Source organism: Panicum hallii, chromosome 6 (assembly GCF_002211085.1).
Source record: "Panicum hallii strain FIL2 chromosome 6, PHallii_v3.1, whole genome shotgun sequence".
NCBI classification, from domain to species: domain Eukaryota; kingdom Viridiplantae; phylum Streptophyta; class Magnoliopsida; order Poales; family Poaceae; genus Panicum; species Panicum hallii.
The window spans coordinates 1,822,504-1,843,082 of NC_038047.1; the positions used below are offsets into that span (position 1 = coordinate 1,822,504).

The window sequence follows — 20,579 nt, forward strand, 5'->3', positions numbered from 1 at the left end:
CTGCCTAATTTGAGTTTGAGAAATATGTTTAAGAATTAAGATCACTTGATGAGCTTCTCATGATCAAACTGTTGAAACTTGTAACGGTTGCCATGGCCTTGAGATCATCCACGGCATGTCGGCATGGCCAGAAAACTGAAAACCCTATCCATCTGCCGGCCATTTTTGGCATACCAATGCATCACTCGCGGCTGCCATTTATGAGCTTGGCATCAGCACCAACAGTCCCAACAGAAAGCTGAACGGCCTCGCCGACCCTGAGCCTTATAAATCCCCAGCTGCTGAGCCACTCCATGATCGCGACTCGCAGCAACACCACCACCAAACAGCTAGAGCAGCAGCAACACTAACAAGGAAGCTAGCTTAGACAGATCGTCGAGATGGCGAGGAAGGGCGGTGCGGCGGCGGCGGTCGTGGTGCTGGCGGCGGCCATGGCGTTCATGGTCCTGGCGGCGAGGCCGGCCGAGGGCGCCGTGACGTGCCCGGAGGTGGACGCGAACCTGGTCCCCTGCGTCGGGTACGTGACGGGGAAGGAGGCGGCGCCTCCCGCCGAGTGCTGCGCCGGCGTGCGGCGGATCCGGGCGCTGCCGTCGGGCACCGCGGAGCGGCGGCAGGCGTGCGAGTGCGTGAAGCAGGCGGCGGCGAGGTTCCCGGGGCTCAACGCCGACGCCATCCGCGTCCTCCCGGCGCAGTGCGGCTCGCCGCTGCCGTTCCCGCTCACCCTGAACTTCGACTGCACCACGTACGTGGTCTAAAGCAAAAGCAAGCGCGCCAGCTATATACTATGTTTGCACAAAATTTATTAAAATTCCGCATATATAGATGTATATATGCTAACTTTTGAACATAATATATATATATATAAATAATTATCTAGCTTTTACTTATGGTACCATATATTTACTAATTAGTGCTTATTTTCGTTTTGGTTCCTGACATTTCAGAATTCCATGAGCTAGCTAAACAACACGTGCATGAAGGCAAAGAGGCCATCCTGAAAATGGAGAAAAGATCTGCTGGACGGGTTCACTCTAGATGAACCAGTTGCTTGCTCTTGCAATAAGGCCCTTGCTCTGCATGCTAGTTTCTGTCTACTGCACTATTGAAATAATGTATTGGTGCCCCCATGCTTTTGTGGTGGTTTCGCATCTCTCCCTGCGTGGAGAGTTGTCGTCTTGAAGTTGTTCATCAACACTAGTGATGATCTTCGGCTGTTTGCACTTGTTTTTTTCAAGCTTGTCTTTTCTTTATGTCGTCTAATAAAACCCATGGAAAATCTCTTGCCATCCTTTTAGTAAAAATATAAAAAAGGAAAGAACCGTCCGATATCATGTAATAATACTAAACAATAGAAATACCCGTGCTGGCCAGGGACGAGTTCTACTTACTTGTTCAGGCGTGGCAGCGACGATCCCCAGTTCATCACATCGCCGGCCGGTCCGTATTCAGTTCATCCATCCATCTGCATTTTGTTTCAAACTGTTCACGAAATTTGAAGTCTAGGATTACGTACAAAATGGTAGGTCGTTCTCAGCAGAAATCTTTGAACAAGTTTTGGTGTTAACAGAACCTTTGAGCTCAGTTGAGTTCAGAGATGTGTGTTCCTTCAACTTCAACCATGATGTTGGATGGGGTTTGATTTCATGATTTCACTGGCAGATGCTGTTGGGGCATGTGTGGTCGTCAGTTCACCGGCAGATCGATTGAAGTGGCTGCTTCAACTACTGGAACGACCAGAACTGATCAATATGGATGATGAATCCATCTAGCTAGCATGTGTGGTTCTTCGTGACAAAAAAAAAAACAAGGCCTTGTAGTATTCCTATATTTGTCAGCATTTTTGTTCATGAGAGGATTTGCAGAGGAACCTTAAGCAGCTGAAGATTAGGAGGAGTTACAAACAAAAGTTTAAATAACCTTATGTTAGTTAGCCTGCAAATTTGAAAAACCCTTGAGGTGGACCTCCTGATTGTATTCTATACTTCTTTACCCAAAAATATACAATTGGGAACTACCCTGTTTTGTTTTTGTAACTATATAAAAGTATCACCCAACACGATTACAAATTTAAAAGTTCACAACAAATGGAGAGTAAAAATGTAGCCCCTGCTTCCAAGTTTCACAAACAACACGCGTTCCGCGACGCTCTGCATGCGTTGCTCGCGTTGCGTGCGTGGCACATCGCGAGCTCCACTACGACGCCGCCGGCGCTGACCTAGCGTCGACGCCGTCGTGGCCGGCGATCATCCGGTACTTGTCCCTGCGCGTCAGCTCGGTGCACTCGAACCCGAGCTCGTCGCCGATCGTGCGCTGGACGCCGTTCGCCACGTCGCGGCTCGACGCGCCGCCGCCATACGTGGCCACCGGCGCGAGGAGCCGGATCTCGTACCACGGCGCCGGGTTCATGAGGAAGAAGACCGAGTCCAGCCACTTGTGCCCCCGCACCGTCGAGCCGTGGAACATGGCGCCGCCGGCGCGGACGGCGGTCGGCGTGACCTCGCCGGCGATCTCCGCGAACAGCGGGCTGAACCGGAGCAGGTACGGCTCCCGGCAGGTGGTGCCCTCCGGGCAGACCACCAGGTCGCCGCGCGCCAGCTCCGACTGCATGATCCGGCTGTCCCGGTCGCGGTCGCGCGTCAGCCGGACGGTCGGGATCGGCGCGATCAGCTCCGAGAAGCCGGAGAGGCTGTACGTCACCGCCGTGACCTTCCGGCGCAGCACCGTCGAGAGGATCACCGGGTCCATCAGCGTCTGGTGGTTGCACGCGAACAATGTGCCCCGCCGGCCCGCCGCCGGCCCGGTTGCTCCGCCGAGCTCGCCTCTTATCCGGAAGCCGGTGGCCGCGGCGAGGAGGAGGCCGGCGCCGTGGGGGAGGAAGCCGAGGAGGAGGCGCGTCACGGACAGGAGCGCACCAAGCGGGAGCCACAGGAAGATGGCGAGGCACGCGAGCGGCTCGGGCCGGCAGACGAGGCGGCCGTCGTGGAAGACCAGCGGCCGTGGGTACTCGCTCCGCGGCAGCGGCGTCGACGGCGCCTTCTCCGGGGTGGACACCACGCGGCGCTCCTGGCACAGCTGCAAGAACGCCGGCTGCCGGTCGCCGGCCGCGCCGGAGCACAGCCCGACGTCGACGATCCGGTCGCGCCCGAGAACGGCCACCAGAGCTCCCAGGCTCCGGTCGGCGCCAGCCGCGACGCCCGGCGAGGCCACCGTCCCGGAGAACCTCCTCCCGACCACCCGGAGCTCCGCCCCAACGACACGGACGTTGGCGCCGAGGTACTCCCTGGCGAACGGCTCCACGAGGAGCCTCGGCAGGCGCGTCACGACGTACCTCTCGCCGGCGTGGCGCGCCAGGGCCCGGAACGCGCTGCGCCGGAGGTCGGCCAGGAAGAACCTGGGCAGCGTGGCCCCCGCCACCGCCGCCAAGTCGCCGACGCCGAGGCCGGCGGTGGAAAGGAACGTCATGGCGAGGAGAGGGAGCTCGTCCGAGAAGGCGGCTCCGAGCAGCGCGGCGAGAGGGTAGACGGCGAGCAGGACGGCGGCCCTGAGTGGCCCGCCGGCCTCGAGGGCGACGAGGAGGAAGTATGGGAAGAGGCTGCCGGAGATGAGGAGCGTGCCCTCCAGCTCGGCGGCGACGCTGGTGCACCGGTGAGAATCAGCCGCCATGGGTGGAGTTGCAGTCTCACTTTGGCAATTGCAGCCAAGGAAGAGAAAGGTAAGCTTAAATATCAGTGTTGGGTACGACAGGCTTGTCTATGCAGATATATGTAGTATAGTGGACACTACTATTTCAATTCTTTTGCCATTGGTGAGTCAAACATCTACAGTAATATTTATTTCATTCAAAGAAAAAAAGTATATATATGTGTAGCGTGTAAATTCGCCTTTTTGAAAAATGAATGTATGCCTATACTCCATCGGCTCACAAATGCTTACATAGACATTTTGGACACTTCAGTAAAACTTGTCAAACTTCGGCTTTAAATTATTTAGTTTGGTAGCCTGAAAATTATACATGAAAGTTCATCTTCGAAACAGTTCTTTCTGGTAGAGAACAGCAATGGAGAAGAGATCCATGGCGGCGGGCCATACGGATGCTTCACATGAGCAAGCCATGCATGGGCGATAAAGAAAGATATGGTGCATCCAGATAAGTAGCTAGCAAGTTCCTTGTGACAAATATAAAGTGATGGGCAGTGTGCTAGCAGTTACATGGTTTAGAGAACCTACCAACGACCTGCATGTTTGGCAATCTGAATTGTCTCTTGATTCTTGTTCTAGTGCTAATGTGATGGAGAATGGAACTTCTAAGAACATAAGGTAGAAAACGATGAAAACAAGTAAATAAAAAGATAAAGTCTGAGATTCAGTCATATGTATAGCTGACATTGGCACACATCCAACAGGTTTCTCATGACAAAAATAAATTGATAGCAATATAAGCATTGAGTTTACTGGACCTACTGGACTGCAATGCATGCATGTTTGGTTTTCTAGACCTCTTGGGATTTTTTTTAAAAAAAAGTGTAAATGTGGACAACTAAGTAGTACAAACATGTTATGAAAATAAATCAAGCGCACCAGGAAATACAAATAACCTAGTAGATTAAAACTTACGATCTTTTTTTCAGGATTTTTTTTTGGAATATTAGTCAAATTCCTTTAAAAAAGTCCTTGATTCAAACAAGTTCCAAACCTTCCAAACTACCTGGTCCATTAACACATTTCCAATAACCTAAAAAAGGCGATTTAGGTGTAATATATACTTCGAAACCTATGTTATTGCCCTAACCATAGGTTTACATCATGCAGCAGGAGATGGCTACTGTTTTCAGTTGTTAATTGCAAGCAGGAGAGATTAGACCTGCTTTGCTGCTCGGTCCATCTCCATGTTACTTTACAAGCTGCCCATCACGACCGATGGTCAAACTTTTTGTCATCTTGTTACTGTCGTCCACCGTGATGCAACAACTAGAGGCAATTCATTTGTTTAGGGCTTTAGGCGTAATATTACGCTAATCCTATGAAGCCAAACAAATCAGGAAGCAAAACAAGCCAAGGCAAGCCTTTGGACTGACAAGTCGTCATAACATGAGGATGAGGATAGCTGCGTGCATCTCATGGTGTAGATGCTGGGATCTTTTTCGCTCCATAATTATCTTCTTCTTTTTAAAGAAAAGTTGCAGCATGAGGGTGGCGAACACCTCATGCGAAGTTACCATGAATCCCCGGCGTTCATTCGTACTTAGTTAGAGATCATGGATATCATGAAAGCAAGAAACACGAAACTGATGAAGGAAAACAACCTTTTACCCGCCAGAATCGAAAAAAGGATATAAAATTAGAGGAATTGAACAAAGCATTTTACATCAGAGGAATTGTACAGAGCATTTAAAATTAGAGGAATTGTGCAAATCATTTAAAACTAGAGGAGGGTGTACCAACAAGTACTAGCAAGCAGCATGGCATGAATTGTTGTCAAAAGAACTGAGACCTAACATTTACCTACCACATCCTGAGTTAAGATTTGGGTAATTGGCAGTTGCTACCAATCCATAGCCAGACGATTGATGGAGCACGGATTTTTGTCTCCTCATAATCAGAGGCATGCGTTAAATGTGAATATCTCAGAAAAAGCATGAAAACCAACTTGTACTATATTATCATTTTTGGTTCTGGCAAGGAAAACCAGTATTTCAAGTGAAAAGGCGACTAAGTAGGACATGGATGGTACAGGAAGATAAACCAGAAAATGCTTTATGTCGGTAGTTTACTGAACTTGGCAACAAAAAGACCACTGGTTTGCGAAGTTACAGGATCAAATCGCAAGGTCTTGGGGATGCCACCACTTCTGCAGGGCCAACTATCGGACAAATCAATTTTTTGTAAATCTGCAAGTTGTAGACGTGACATCAGGGGATATTGGAAAAACAAGCAACATATCCCATAAAGGCCATCAATGAAGTTTGTCATCAACTTGAATGATTGAAGACAAATATCACATGATACATAAAGCATTTCCATACTCCACCAACAAAAAATTACTGAGACCTTGTTTGAACATTTCAAGATCAGATTCGTGGTGAAAGAAGTTCAATACCAGAACAAAGAAGCTGATTTGCATTCCAATTTCCATAATTTCCAAAGAAGAACATTTGCACTTTTAGAGTTGTATGTAGTTAAAAAAAATCCTATAGTCTTCCCCTTTTTATTTTATACTTTTTATTCTTGAATTTTTGCTTATTGGTTCTACAGTATAGGATACAATATCATTTTTTCTACTAGTTCTTTTTTTTAGGGCCGTTTTTTCTACAAGTTAACACCTCCAATCTTGCCTACATCAAACAATATATTCCCTAACTGCTGTGTAGCTAGTCGAACATCATTTAAGTTCAGGATAACTCTGGTCTAGACAAGTCCAGTTAAACGCTGCACACAACTATTTACACATTGGTCTAGTCCACTAGGCAAGCTACAAGATCAGGCCAAGGAACACCATAGTTGGGACGACATTGCTTGGCCAGATCTGGTCACCTACCCTGACCATGAAGTGGGCTGATTTTGCTCCAACCTCATGAGGGCATAAGAAAAAAAAAATGCTTTGGACATTAGATTTCTCTGTAAGTGTAATTAGCCATGTTCTATATCACTAAGTGAAACCGCACTGAGTACAATTTACAAAGTTTTGTTTCGGAAAGATATAACAGCATGGAACTCTAAATGAGAAAAAAGAGTTTCTAGTCTGCAAACTAATAATAATGAAATTACCGAAGCGAGCAACATAGTTCTTACCTGCTGAAGGCTGTGTTGAAAGGAATTGCTGAACCACATTCTCATTTTGTGCAATTGTCATGCTATATGAAGGCAAAAGCAGAAGTTATTACACAATATGACATGCAAATACAACAGAAGGTACAAATTTGGTGAAACTGAAATATATACGGTTTCAAGTTCGAAGTCAAATAAGACCAAATTCCCAGAATAATTATTGTTTTTTTTCTAAATTGTTTCTAGGAGTTACAAATTTGTTCTGAAATTCCTAAAACAAATGTAAGAGGCATGAACTGTTGCACTGATAGTTGAAGAGATTACTCACCTGCAAGTACTATATACAAGTGATCCACCAGTTTTCAACAATCTAAAACCATTGGTGAGAAGATGTAACTGCATAACAAATGAAGTTTGTCAAACTACCTTCTGTGTATATACAGCATAAATTTCATGAGTAATGGAACAGAAACTTCATAGCAAGCACATATTAAGATATCAAATTGGATGTAAAATATAGATAAGAGGATGCCTGGATCAGGTCCAACCCACCAAGCATTATAATATCAATGAAACAGGTACCTGAAGCTGAAGCAGGTTATCAGTTCTTTCAGCATCGAGTACACGGCGATCTAAAGTTTTCCATCCCCAGAACTCAAATTTCTGAATGTGTTTTATGGATCCATCATGAGTACACTCCGCATCCACTAGGACCTGCATATATTTCATTCAAATGAAGTGAGAAACATGCACAGTTGTCTATGAGGGCTTCAAATTTCCAGTTTCAGCATGCTATTTCTTATTTCCAATCATGAAGAATAGTAGCTACAGGATGTTCTAATATAATTTGTTAATTATCACACACGATACTTTTTCCATTCAGCGGACGAAGATATAATTACATACCTCCAATGACACCCAGCAATATATAACATAACCCAAGCCAAAGATGCTATGAGGTTACAACACAATACCTTATCATAGCCAGATGTACAGGCTTCATCATCAACTGCCGGACAAAGGACATCAGCTTTACACAGCCCAACTAATCCTGAATGTTTACCATAGTATATTAGTTCAGGTTCTGAAGATGCCAGTAGATGTTGTGAACCGGTTGCATTTAATTTCTTAGCCTTCTGCCGATCCTTCCATGATCTCCTCGAAGTCCATTCTGAGAATGTACCTCCATTTTCTTCAAGGCCAATTGACCCTGTGACAGATAGCATGAAGATAAGTCCACTCCAACAATGGTATACCCTTTCACGTGTTCCAAAACAAGAAAAAACAAAAAAGAGCAGGAGTTCTTTAAAACCAGAATACCTTCCATTCTTCGCAGGTTGGAGTTCACAGGCAAAATGGAAAACAAAGTCCCATCAGCAACAAAGAGCCGGGTACGGTCACCGAGAGAATACTTCTGCAACATTGTACGACAGGCTGAAAGACGGTGTTTTGCAACATCAACGCCAGTCAGAGAACCTGTGCTTCCAAGCATATCTGCAAGCATGCAAAGTTTTGCACCTTGCATATAATATATCGGCATCATCAGCATGGTGAAAATATCACAAACAAGGAAAGATCTAACACAAGCTACAGTACTAACAGAAAGATAATCCAATTTAAAAATTACGATTGGAAGGATAACAGCATGAAGTCAGTACCAGACTGCTTGATCTTTGGTTCGGGAACTATTTGGCCCAGTTGCATCTATTTGGCAACATGTTCCACTTGTATAAAACTAGTTCGTCTATACTGTGACACCCATGCAGTTAATGAAAAAAAAGCATGTTTGTTCTTATGTAATTCATTTGATATTGAAAATGATGCTCCACATATACACGAGACAAATTATAGGAGAAATAACTACCTGGGGCTGCACAGAGATCAAGAACATGGTCTCCTGGTCGAACATCAAGTGCTAATATAGCAGCTCCAGAAGCTGCATCGATTCCATAGATCTGCAATGCGTGAAAAATATGCTTGGCAGGAAGCAAATGGGGCAAAAGAAAAACATGATAATATGGTAAGTTTGGCTTGGGCAATTCCAGCTTCTGCCTCAAATTGAAACCCGGAGTAAATCCTCTAAACTTTAGGTGCCTATAAAGGAAGTACTCTCTCTATTTATTGAGCATTCAGCATAAGTTCTACCTACACCCCGTCGATAGGAATTGGAAGGCAGTGTGTCATTTGCCGATTTAGTTATTTTGATGTCTATTACATATTTCTTTAAAAAATTCACATACAAATACCATTTATATAGGTGTAAATTTACATATGCCACCATGCGACAGGTACCATCAACTTATACTAGTGTGCTAAAGTTGATTAAAGATATATAACAAAACAATTGCGCCATGCTGGCATTTAAAACAGGACACCTGAAAAAATTCACAAATTCCTTCTCACCTTCCCTTGCTGATAAGCCTTGGAGCCAGCAATCAGAACTTCGGGCGGAATCGCATAGAAACCTGGCAGCCATGAAACGTTCTCGAGCACACACTTCAACTCACCTTCGATCTCCGCTATCTGGGACTCCATGCCTGGTTTTAACCTTGCATCAGAAAAAAAAATCAAGCTCCCTCTTTTCACTCGCTTGCAGCAGCAAATAAACAAGCGAAGCGAGCATAATGCGAGACAGTAAGCAAACAGAAGCCTGCAACCAGCCACAGGTGCAGTGCAGCAAGGATGTTGTCAGTGCTGCCGTTGCGCTGGCCGGCCGAGCCTCCTCACCTTATGTAGCGCGGGATGGTGGCCGCCGTGGAGTACAACGCTGGGTCCAGGCCGTTCTCGCAGAGGAACTCGAGGAAGGCGGGCGGCAGCGGCAGGGGCGCGTCCTGCTGCTCTTCTCCGGGCTCGGGAACGGAACCTTGTGCACGATCCGTCTCCTCCATTCCCGCCGGGCCGATTTCCCCTCAAAGAAGCTGGGCACAGAACGAACCTTGAGCGTAGAGGATGGGCGGCAAGGTCCGCCGCCGCCGCTCAGGGAGGGCTTTGGGCTGGGACCGGCCAGAGACGGTCGGGTTCAACCCAATCGAACCCAATGGCCAGTGGGACCAGGTGACCAGGGTGTTCCAGTCATCATTTTACTTGTATTTTTGTACTTATTTGGGGCACAATTTTTTTTAAAAAAAATCTTTGGGTTGCAAATCAGTACTTGCAGTAGCTAACATCTACTATTACTGAAAAGGATATTGCACAAGATTTGCAGTACTGAAGAAATTTATTAAAAAACAGAAAATTGAGAATGCTCACATCTGTAATCAGAATTGATGAAAAAATCGTGTAGCAGAAGACCAGTACCCCATGCCGTTTAGCCTTTTAACAAATAAGCTCTTTTAGCATATTGCAACATACTTAGCAGAAAGAAAATGCTCCAAACAAACTACCAACATTCGAGAACTGTTAAATACTTAGCAGGAAGAAAATGCTTCAAACAAACTATCAACATTTCACATTCTTTGATATGCCAAAATTACATATTGTCCTTGCAAGTTGCAAACATACTACATATACAGGTAACATCTTAGTTCCCATGATCCCCAGTCAACCAAGTACAAAGAAGGATTCAGGGCTGCCTCTTTTGGAGCACCTGATGTGTTGCTACAGCAGTTCCAAAAATACGAAAAATTTACATGGCCTAATTTTCATCTGTATGGCATGCTCCCACCGTTTTGAGCAACAATAGTACAAATGCGATGGGAGTGTATTATCTTGACTTCTTGAGCATATTATTGTACAAAATGTCTTCCCTGACGATTGGTGGGAAGAAAAAAGAATGTATAGTCCAAGGAGAGCTGGCCAACCAACAAAAGCAAGAGCGCAATTCTCCTAGATCACAAGTAAATGCAAACATCATATCAGCAAATTTTCTGGATGACATATGTGTGCTTTGTGCAGTAGCGGCATCAATAATTTATATTACCTTTCTGAAAAAGAAAACTGTTTCAGAGTCTTGCTACTTTTGGTGCTATGAAGCTTCTTTTGTAGAGTTCATTGATATCTCAACATCTCGAGGGTTTCCTGGGCTGACCTTGTTCTCATCACCCTGCTGTGGGTTTGCTTGAGGTTTCACCTTGAGCTTGTGATTGTTATATGCAACAACACCTGCTATGGCTGCAGGATGCAGGATTTCAAGTAAAATGTTACCAAATAGGTACAGAAAAATCAATCATTAAGGTCAATGATTCAGATTCATCAGTAGAATACCTATGGCATAACCAAATATGTTTATGAAGGTAAGCTGTGTATCAGCAAAGATGGCAGCTGACAGCAGGACTACAGACCAATCCCTCACGACTCCAGTCACACGTGCTGTCAGTGCACTAGTCCGAGATATCACAAGGAAAACCGACATATTGAGTACGAAAGTGCACAGGCAGTTTAAGAACAATGTAAATGGTGGGAAGTTCCACGAAATACTATCATCCATCTTTGGCTTCTCTAAGAACAACCAGGGAATAAAGAGGCACAGAGCACTGCATGAAAAATCATACATGAAGTTAAAACAATAGCCGATATTTTCAAGTTAATTAATCAGAAGAGTGAACGGACAACATACCTGCAAGGGCTAACATAGTACATCATGGATATCAAGTTCAGCTTGACGCCCTTTTTCTTCAGAAATATCTCAATGAAGATAAGTCTTAAGGCTTCTGCAACAACTCCACCCATCTGGTAAACTACTCCAATCCAACTAATTGTAATTTCACCAACAGAAGCCACAATAACTCCGACGCTGATGACAGACATGATAGCAAGCATTTTATAGCTCATTTCTTCTAGGCCGAATGCTGCTCCGAGGAGAAACACGGCTACAGGCACTGTGTGTTCAGTAACGAGAATATGAGCATTATGTGTACAATTAGCGAAAGCCTATGTTTGTCCATCTCTATCAAAAAAGGGTGAAGCACACATACTTATTGCCTTCAACATCTGTGCAAACGCGACAGATATGTAGAGGTATGCACTGTTCCCAAGCCAAAGTGTCATTGCGAACATTGCTCCAATTGGAATAACTGAATTGATGTATCTGAAAGTTCAGGTGAACTGGTAAGAAAAAAGATAGTGCAATTCCAGCACATAGTATGAACAAAACAATAAAATCATTAATTTTGACTTGCGTGGTGAGAATGCTATTATGTTCGCTCTAAGGAAAAGTAAGCCTATTCAAAGGTAAAAGTAAACTGATGTTTCTTCAAGAACTTAAATTTCAATATTAGAACATAAGACATGTATGTATGCGTCTTGCACAAGGTTGAATAGGTAACATAATCATTCAACAGAAAATTTATTAGTAAGAAAGTAGTTTATATGTCTAAGAAATTAGAGTGAGCCGAGACTCACATATCTGTAGTCATTCCCTCCTCAATCTTTATGATCTGGGAAATATCATCAAAATAAAAGGAAATAGTAAGTGTGTGCCCAGACCTATAGAATATCAATGGAGCAAATGAAACCACAGGAAGTCTCAGTTATTACGCCTCTAACTACTAATACAGCAAGAAATTAGGGCGCCATTATAACTGCATGGATAAGTACCTTGAAAACTTTCGTAATTGCAAAGCACACTACAGATGAGAAGACCATGTGGAGCAGAGTCAGTGCCACTGGATAGGGGAAGTTGATCTCTTTTGAGGATAAGACCCACTGCACCAAGCGACAAAAAGTACTTAACAGTTAATAAGGTTGAGAGGCAGTTCAATGCCATAAAAATTTAAAAGATCAAAATTCACCACATGAACGAAGTTTCATGCAACTGCTTGCAACTAGCGAAGGGAAAATCCATTAGGGCATGAATTTTGCTACTACAACAAAACTACTATACTCAATCAATTAAAGTAATTTTGCAGAATCCTGCTTTACAATGTGAAGTCAAAAAGAACCAAGGCATCAAGAGACCTAACTGATGATGATTAATCTAATAAAACCACAACCAGTTCAAATCTACCCTCTTATCTGCTTTACAATTCATTCTTAGTCTTGTTTGTATAGAAATGGGATAGAGCCACTGGAAAATGCAGAAATTGTTGGTTTCTAAATTTCTATGGGGCGATCTAATAGAGGTTATCCAATTGACAGAAGAAAGAAGAAGTATGCAGAATTTGACAAGTGCCCACCGCCCAGGTGTTGATTTTCAATATCAAATGGTCTATCTGCTAGAATAGGCCTTCAAGTCAAGGAAATCACAGGTTTCTCAAACCACTTGCCATAAGAAAAGCAATGGCAGGAGAAACCTGGTCGCTGGGGGGGAATTCTTCAAAATTGCTAGCAGAACAAGTCATGGTATCAAAATGACCTCTATATCCCCTTCAGGCACACTGCACTACACTTGACTAATTGCTGCATGTTTCAGCAAACTTTTAGCAAGGAAAAAAAAACAGAAATAATTTTCTCATTGTTGAAGCACATACGAGCTGTTGCATGAGAGCAAGTCAACTCGCCCCAACCAAAAGGAGATCCACATTGCCCGAGCAAAGGAAACAAGCAAGCAACAAAGTGAGCTTGAAGCGTTCCCCAGATCTCAAGCTGCTGTGCAGTGAAATTGACGGTAAAGGGGATCTGCGCATGACATTCACAAAGCCCAGTTGAAGGCTAGCTAAACGGGTGGGATAATAGGCTCCAAGGACCAGCAATTTTGTTATGAAATTGTACAGTAAAATTATTTTAAAAAAGCTACAGGTACATGAGCGTAAACGCTTTTCCCCTGGCCTGCAGAAGCAGATACTGATTCGGTGACGAACACAGGGGGCCAAGGAGGAATCCATCGCCGGAGCAAACCAAAACTTTCACTCCACGATCACGACCAGCCCCGTCCCCAAATTCTCAGCGCACTCACCCCACGGCATCCACCAAAAAACACCCCAGCCGGAGCGCATTTCGCCCTCCAGGCTTCCCAGCAGGACCCATTTGTAGACGTTGATCTACGCAAAACCCTCGAGGAATCGGACCCATTTCTCTCACGGACCCGAAATCGACTAGCGAGATCGAGCGCGTGCCGGGCCGCCGGGGGGGAGCCCGGGCACGAGCCGCGACTACTGGGAGAAGAGGGGGCTGGCTCCGGGCTTGCCTTGTTGAAGAAGATCTGGCCGCCGGAGATGGCGATGTAGAAGAGGAGGTGGAAGTAGGTGACGGCGCCGTCCCTCCACGCCGCCTTGCTCTCCGTCACCGGCGGCTTCCCGCTCCCGCCATTACTACTCCTCTCCATGGGGTCCGGACCGCGGCAACCCCGTGAGCTCGCCTCGCCTCGCCGTGCCTGGCGGCGGTGGTGGACGCGCTGGGGGTGTGCACTAGCACTGGGCGCCTCGTGATTGGGAATGGAGGGAGGGAGGGTGGGAGAGGAGGAGATCCGGGAGGGGGATGTTGGCGTGCGCCGCGCCGGCCACCGCCTCGGCCTCCCCCCGGCTGGGTCGCTGCGTGTGGGCCCTGCTGGCCGCGCGTGGCCTGGCCCACGACCCGCCTTCGCTTTGCGTTGCTTTGGGAAGTCAAAATTAGGCCAGTCAAAGGTGGGCACGCACGACATCGTCGGCACGATACTGTACTGTACTTGCACGCGTGCGCCGGCCGGCTCCATGGAAACGGTGAGCCGGTGAGGTGCCGTCTAGCCGGCAGTTCTTCCACGGCGGCCACCCGTGCGAATCAAATCGTCACTTCGGGGTGCGCCAATCCTTGGCTTTTATCGGGACAGATTCTCCAGGCTCCGTCCCAGTTTCCACAGATCCCGACTGAAATGTTTCATGTGGGTACAAAAACTATGCAACGTGTCAGGCCGTTCCTTTCCACACCGACAAGAGCCCTCCATCACGACTGCCTCCAGCAATGTACGTAGCGGCAAACGGTGGTGCGTGCCATGACAGACACGTCGACCAAGAAAAAGAAGATCGGAATCGGAATCGGAACCGCAACCGCTAGTCCAAAGAGACGTCGATCTTGAGGCTGGACTCGGTGCTGATGGTCTCCTTGTTGGTGGCGCCGGCGGGGTGGTCGCCGCACTCCAGCCGCAGCCGCAGGTGCACGGGCCTCATCACCACCAGGTCCCTCGCGTCACCGCCGCGGCTCCCCATCAGGAGCTCCACGCCGGCGTGCTCCTCGCGGCGCTGGCAGCCCATGATCCACTTCACCAGGGCTTTCTGATCCACATGATCGCCGATCGTCCTCGCGAGCTTCAGGTACAGCGCGGCAGAGGCCACCAGCTGCAAATGACACACAACATCGGTGCGATGTGTTTGATCCTCATTGTGGTATGGATGGAAGCATGTAGGAATGATCAGGTTTTTTTTTTTTTTTTTTTTGCTTCAGATGATAATGTACCTCACATGTCCCAGGGCTGACGTTCACCGCACAGGTGAACTGCACTCTTCGCTGATCTTGGTAGCTTTGATCAGCGGATTTATCGTCACCCCCATGCGCAGTGGTAGGTTCCTCGGCGACTTCAGAGAAGGCTAGGTTGTCCAGCTCGTCGTACCACTGCTGTGCGATCCCAACCTGACGGCATGAGTGTCCACATGAAGGATTAGACTTTTGCCGACTAGATTTGCACTTGAATAATTAGGAAAAATTATGATGCCCGCGATGGCAGTGCTTTTTACCTTTTCCATTGCCGTGTCTGGTCCATCGCAACCAGAAATCTCAGCACCAGATCCCCTCACTTGGCGCCAGACACAATTCTCGGCCAAGGGTGCAGCAAGTTCAGTGTCAACTGGAATGTCTATGTAGACCGTGATATTGCATCTTCCTGTTAAATTGGACCCCTCCGGTTACAAAGATTTCTTACTTGAATAACATACTACAGAGCAATGGCCCACTAAGTCAGAAAACAAACAGAGTTCCTCTTAGGTTATGCATTAGAATATCTTACCGTAATTTTCATGATTATTTATAGTGTTGTGTTCATTTAATTCCTGAAGTTCTTTAATCATGCAGTTGCATTATACAAATAAAGATAGCTCCTTTGTAACCCTATTGTCAAATCACAATATAAGAATTGATGGCAAAAAAGAATCCTAGAAAACACATGTAATGAGTAGCAAGCAGTATCAGTTTCTGAGATAGAAGGTGTTCTGTACCACAGTCATGCAGACAACACAATCATGAAACGGTTGCACCATCTCAAGGAAAAAGGAGGAGGGGAGTGGTCTATCCAACAATTGCAGGTAGACATCACATGAATGCAATTGACTATGATCAACACTAAGCATCTACTACCAAACGTATCAGCAGAAGAAAACGAGCAATGTGAAAATTACCAGGAAGCACATCTACTTGACGGACATGCTCTTGAAATTGTTCGGTTGAACGTCCCCTGCAAATTCAAGGTAATGAGAAAGAAATGTTAGAACATTTAAAAGGAAGGCAGGCTTCTGTCATCCCTTAATCAGCAAAGTCAATTGCATGCATAATAGAGAATCAGCAGCTCACCAGGTTGATACTCTCTCGAGATTGCAAACAGACCAATATGGCAACCCCAGCACCTCACAGTTAGAGAAATTAATCGTTGAGGTAATCTTGGTATCAAAGTTGTGCTTCAGAACCCTTTGACCATCTTCAAACAATGGAGGAAAAATTCGAATCGATTTTTATATGATTTGACACCAAAAAAAACCTCAATATCAAACAACTTATAGATCAACCTGTATCGCTGAAGATAATGTAATTATGAAATCTGGAGACTGACGATACAAGCTCCTTGCCGGTGACCTTCTCCAATGAATCATACGGTTCCTTAGCACCTGATGGCCGATTCATGTGTATATCCTTAAGAAGGGCAAACCTCTCATTTATAGTTTGCTGATATGACTCCATTACTTCAGCTCTACCTTCACACAACCTTAGCTCAGTGAGCTAGGAAAAATAAGTCTTAACATATATAACAAAAGAAGCCATGCTAACCTTCCAATATCCTGCTTTTTGCCGGTTGATATTCTCAGGATCCATGGACTTTCAAAGCTACAAAATAGCAAGTGTCACGAGTAAGAAGAATTACTAATAACTGAATAGCCAAACTTGACTGTTGGCATACTGTGCCTGTATGCAACATTAAAACTGAAATATAGCATTAAGCCATGAATCACCATTAACATTGTTTGAACACTAACGGAAAATGCAGTGAATTTCACTAATATGTGCTTTGTCCCTCGTATAAACCAAAAGAATAGAAAATTAGTATTTATCATTCGACCTCAATATCAGTACCAACATAAATTTGCAAATAACGTTGAATTTCAGAAATGTATAGCATATCAAGCCCAAAACCAAATTGGCCAAGGTCAACATAGGAAGGGTGGAGAAGAAAACATGCGTGAGGTAGATCAGGCCTCAGATTATACACACAGCTATTGAAGCATTACACTATGAGAGTGAGTTAATCAAATTGGCATCTAAAAAGGTCAAGATGTAGGGGATGAGAAGAGGCACCTACCTGCGGTCTGCAACTAATAAGACATCCTCTGAAATTTGTATCAAATGCCATGGAAGTGTTACTGAATCTGCATCAAAATCTTGAATAGTTGGAGTAACTTCTTTTCTCAAACCAAGCTTATCAGTAATCCAGCCCCAGATACCATTGCTTTTATTAGACACTGGATAAACTGTTTCTAAAGTCCTCCTTCCCAAATCTGCTTTTCTAACAGCATGATTCTGCAAAAAGATTCACAAAGGACAGATCAGACTATTCTTTAGTGTTGTGGATAGTCGTCAATCTTCACAATTAAGAATAACTAGACACTGCAACTTCCAACTAAGAATTAGATATATTTCCAAGCACCTTACTAGTTTTTACTGACCTAATATAAAATCAAAGAAGTGTGTATTTATGTTGTCAAGAAGAATAGGCAAAAGCAAATCTTCTGTGGATAATACCTCCGAATCTACAATATATAGACAATCTTCATCAGCATGATAAAATGATGAAGCTGGCCGTAAGAACTTGGCTGATTCAAACTCGCCATCCTCAAAGCCTGGGGAAGATCCAATCTGCAAAGGAAAAGAGCAAAAATTAATTAATCGTCTTCATATAATAAAATTGCAACCCAAGTTACACAGCAAGCCATGCTTACATAGTCTAAAATCATCCCATTGCTGTTGCTAATGATGATCCTATGATGGTTACTGTCAGAGAAAAAAATACGATCCCCATCTTCATCAACTGATACGCATGCTGCAGTAGATTAAATTGTATATTACCACATCTGGATGGAAAAAACAAAGATACAGTTGATTGCAATATGCAATATATCCATATATTTAGGAAGCACACTGATCTTTAAGTAATAAGTTACATGAAGGAATAGCTGCAACTGGGTACCTGGGTGGTTAAGTAACAAGTTTTTGAAGGAACCAACATATGGCTCTCTGACAACCTCTTCTTTCTGCCAAGAAACTCTTGATAGAACATTTCCAGAAAGTTCTTCTTTCAACACACTAAGTTCTTCTATGGCTGCATTCAGAAAGGTTCAACGTTTAAGAAACATTATCAAATATGGAGGATACCAACTTTTCAAGCAAATCACAGCGAAGCTAAAGTGGTCGGGAAAAATAGACAAGAAAATAGCATTTATAGCATCAAGAGTATAGCAAATGTTGTTCAGATTTTACCCTTAATCATCAGATCAGGCTCCTCAACCCACTTTGGGAATAGCATAGGGTCCTTAGAACCTTCAAATAGCAAGTAGCAAGCACCATTTGTCATCTGAACACTCATCAAAGGACAATTTTTTGTTTTAACAAAGTATTTTATATAGTAGCTAAAATGCATAAAAGAAATTAACGCAGATCTTCAACACTTATATGGAGAATCGGAGATGGTATCCTAGTATCCTACATATAATGTGCTCAGCGATAAAAGAAAACTTCAGCAAATTTCTCTAGTAATGTGACAATTGACATGGGTGTGAGCCTCACATTGGAGAAGTCTTTGTGTAAGATCAAGATAGGAAATGCAATATAATCCGTCACTATCGTATGGACTGCTTGGCTTTGAGCAGCTAAGGAAGAAACATCACTCCCAAGTTGCACGGCAAAAACATTCAGGTGTGGATACCTAAAAGGGGGGAGATTAGAAAAGTTCAAGATTGCAGTCGAGTATAAAGCTGGCAAGTTTATATACAACTACCTCTGTTGCAGATATTTCAATCTCTCAAATGCAACTGAATGATTGTTGCTGCTGTTTAATGTTCCACAAGATTGATATAAAAGAACAAGATATATTCCTTCTTGATTCAAGTTCTTCCAAATGCCATTCATGGCGTTCAACCAACAGTGATTTTGTCCTGCATCACAAAAATAAATGAAAGGGTTAAAAGATAGCAATAATCCCTAAAAAAATACCATTACATTAAAACTTATTGTTTACATGTAGGAACAGCCACAACTATCATGTTCTGTAATTTGCATCAGATACAAGTCCACGAATCTTCAAAAAAATGGAACATTTTGTCATGTCCATGGAATAGTAGTTCTGGCAGATTTTAGTTCCCTGTATGTATTTACTTGCTGGTTGCCTGTGCATTCCATCAGATTTCCAATAAAAAATATTTACAGTTATAGGCTCTAGAAATTAAATTGCATATATAGTTAAGTCACAAAGATGCCACAAAAGTACAGATGACAAAAAACTCCTGCAGTATTCCAACCATCAGACATCATTGAAAAGAATACACCCATCTCTGCATTGTTGGGACACGAAAATTGCAAAGAACATAACTCCTACATAACCAGCATGCCAAATAGGGAGACGTGGCCATGCTAATACTCAACAACAGTGAAAAAAAATTGGTCTGCTCCCATAACAAACAATGACAGCATATAGCAGTAACGAAATACTCCTTCCGTCCCCAAAAGTATTACGAGAAGTCAAATAATTCAAGTTTGACCAAATTTATACAAAAAGTTACTAATATTTATGTCTCCAAATAGATTTAGTATATGAAAATATATTACATGATTGATCTAATAATACTTATTTTCTAACATAAATGTTGATGCTATTTTGTATAAATTTGGTCAAATTTAAAATTGCTCGAGATGCAAGAGTTCCAGCTGAAATGGTAGTTTCGCCGGGTGCTAACTATGAGCATAGAACACAAAACCACAAAAGCGGTCATATAATTACCTTCAAGCTTCCCAAACGTCGACTTGATGAAATCCACGATCTCAGACTGCGCGGCAGCAGTGGTGGTGCTAGTGCTTGCATCACTTGACGCTGCCGTTACAGGGCTGTCAGGGCTGCAAGACGGAATGGCTGCTTCGTTAAACAGTCGCCAGCTGGGCCAGCATTTCGGGAGGATAGAAGAAGCTAGCGAGGAGCAGTCGCAGGGCATCTCTACCTGGAAGCAGCTTGGTGCGCCGCCCTGGTAGCCATAGCGGCCGCATGCTGCCGCCGAGGGAACCGGGGTCGCGGGTGGGAGGCGGGCCAAGCGGAGCGGCCGCAGCCGCTTCCTCCACCATCTACCGAGAGGTGGCTCGGCCCGAGCACCGCACCCAGCGAGGATGAAGCGGGCGCGGGATCGGAGGAGACGAGCCGGCGAGGGAAAAGAGCGGCAGCAGCGGGGCCAGCGCGGTGACGCCTGAGGCGGCGCAGCAAGGCCGAGGCCTGCGCCATCGTGGTACCGTCCGTCGACCTCGCTGGCCGCGGCGCGGCGGCGGTGGGCGGCGCGGCGGGAGGGAGGCGGAGGTAGGGCGAGTGGGGAATGAATTGATGGCGAGTCGGGTTGGTTTGTTTTGAATGGGCCGAATATTTGGGCGGCATTGGGCTAATCTGGGCCTTTTCTTTCTTTTCAATGATGTAAAAAAAATCCACCCATCTCTGCAGTATTCCAACCCAT

The 20,579-nt window shown here is 44.8% G+C and overlaps 5 protein-coding genes across 5 annotated transcripts; 1 reads left to right on the top strand and 4 right to left on the bottom strand.

Moving 5' to 3' along the window:
• Positions 1–2: 2 nt before the first annotated feature.
• Positions 3–1,276, top strand: LOC112898025 (non-specific lipid-transfer protein A-like). Its single transcript, XM_025966439.1, has 2 exons — positions 3–742; positions 945–1,276. The coding sequence occupies exons 1-2, from the start codon at positions 381–383 to the stop codon at positions 952–954; spliced, it is 372 nt and encodes a 123-aa protein (XP_025822224.1). The 5' UTR covers positions 3–380; the 3' UTR covers positions 955–1,276.
• Positions 1,277–2,193: 917 nt separating this feature from the next.
• LOC112896830 (glycerol-3-phosphate 2-O-acyltransferase 6-like) lies at positions 2,194–3,663 on the bottom strand. The gene has a single exon (XM_025964958.1). It carries the CDS (start codon positions 3,661–3,663, stop codon positions 2,194–2,196), a length of 1,470 nt encoding a protein of 489 aa, XP_025820743.1.
• Positions 3,664–5,632: 1,969 nt separating this feature from the next.
• LOC112896894 (multisite-specific tRNA:(cytosine-C(5))-methyltransferase trm4b) lies at positions 5,633–9,810 on the bottom strand. Its single transcript, XM_025965018.1, has 9 exons — positions 9,493–9,810; positions 9,169–9,313; positions 8,630–8,720; positions 8,086–8,283; positions 7,740–7,975; positions 7,348–7,479; positions 7,094–7,161; positions 6,790–6,851; positions 5,633–5,888 (listed from the first exon to the last, which is right to left on the bottom strand). The coding sequence occupies exons 1-9, from the start codon at positions 9,651–9,653 to the stop codon at positions 5,755–5,757; spliced, it is 1,227 nt and encodes a 408-aa protein (XP_025820803.1). The 5' UTR covers positions 9,654–9,810; the 3' UTR covers positions 5,633–5,754.
• A 380-nt stretch (positions 9,811–10,190) lies between these two features.
• On the bottom strand, positions 10,191–14,634 carry LOC112896893 (probable sugar phosphate/phosphate translocator At3g14410). Its single transcript, XM_025965017.1, has 8 exons — positions 13,829–14,634; positions 12,301–12,408; positions 12,106–12,140; positions 11,679–11,791; positions 11,321–11,582; positions 10,969–11,237; positions 10,685–10,875; positions 10,191–10,590 (listed from the first exon to the last, which is right to left on the bottom strand). Exons 1-7 carry the CDS (start codon positions 14,330–14,332, stop codon positions 10,730–10,732), a joined length of 1,437 nt encoding a protein of 478 aa, XP_025820802.1. The 5' UTR covers positions 14,333–14,634; the 3' UTR covers positions 10,191–10,590; positions 10,685–10,729.
• LOC112896892 lies at positions 14,428–20,465 on the bottom strand. The gene is made up of 16 exons (XM_025965016.1): positions 20,082–20,465; positions 19,868–19,980; positions 18,869–19,025; positions 18,658–18,796; positions 18,352–18,445; positions 18,062–18,193; positions 17,814–17,914; positions 17,617–17,730; positions 17,177–17,394; positions 16,648–16,704; positions 16,389–16,570; positions 16,177–16,300; positions 16,005–16,060; positions 15,348–15,493; positions 15,070–15,243; positions 14,428–14,951 (listed from the first exon to the last, which is right to left on the bottom strand). The coding sequence occupies exons 1-16, from the start codon at positions 20,354–20,356 to the stop codon at positions 14,667–14,669; spliced, it is 2,367 nt and encodes a 788-aa protein (XP_025820801.1). The 5' UTR covers positions 20,357–20,465; the 3' UTR covers positions 14,428–14,666.
• Between the last annotated feature and the right edge of the window lie 114 nt (positions 20,466–20,579).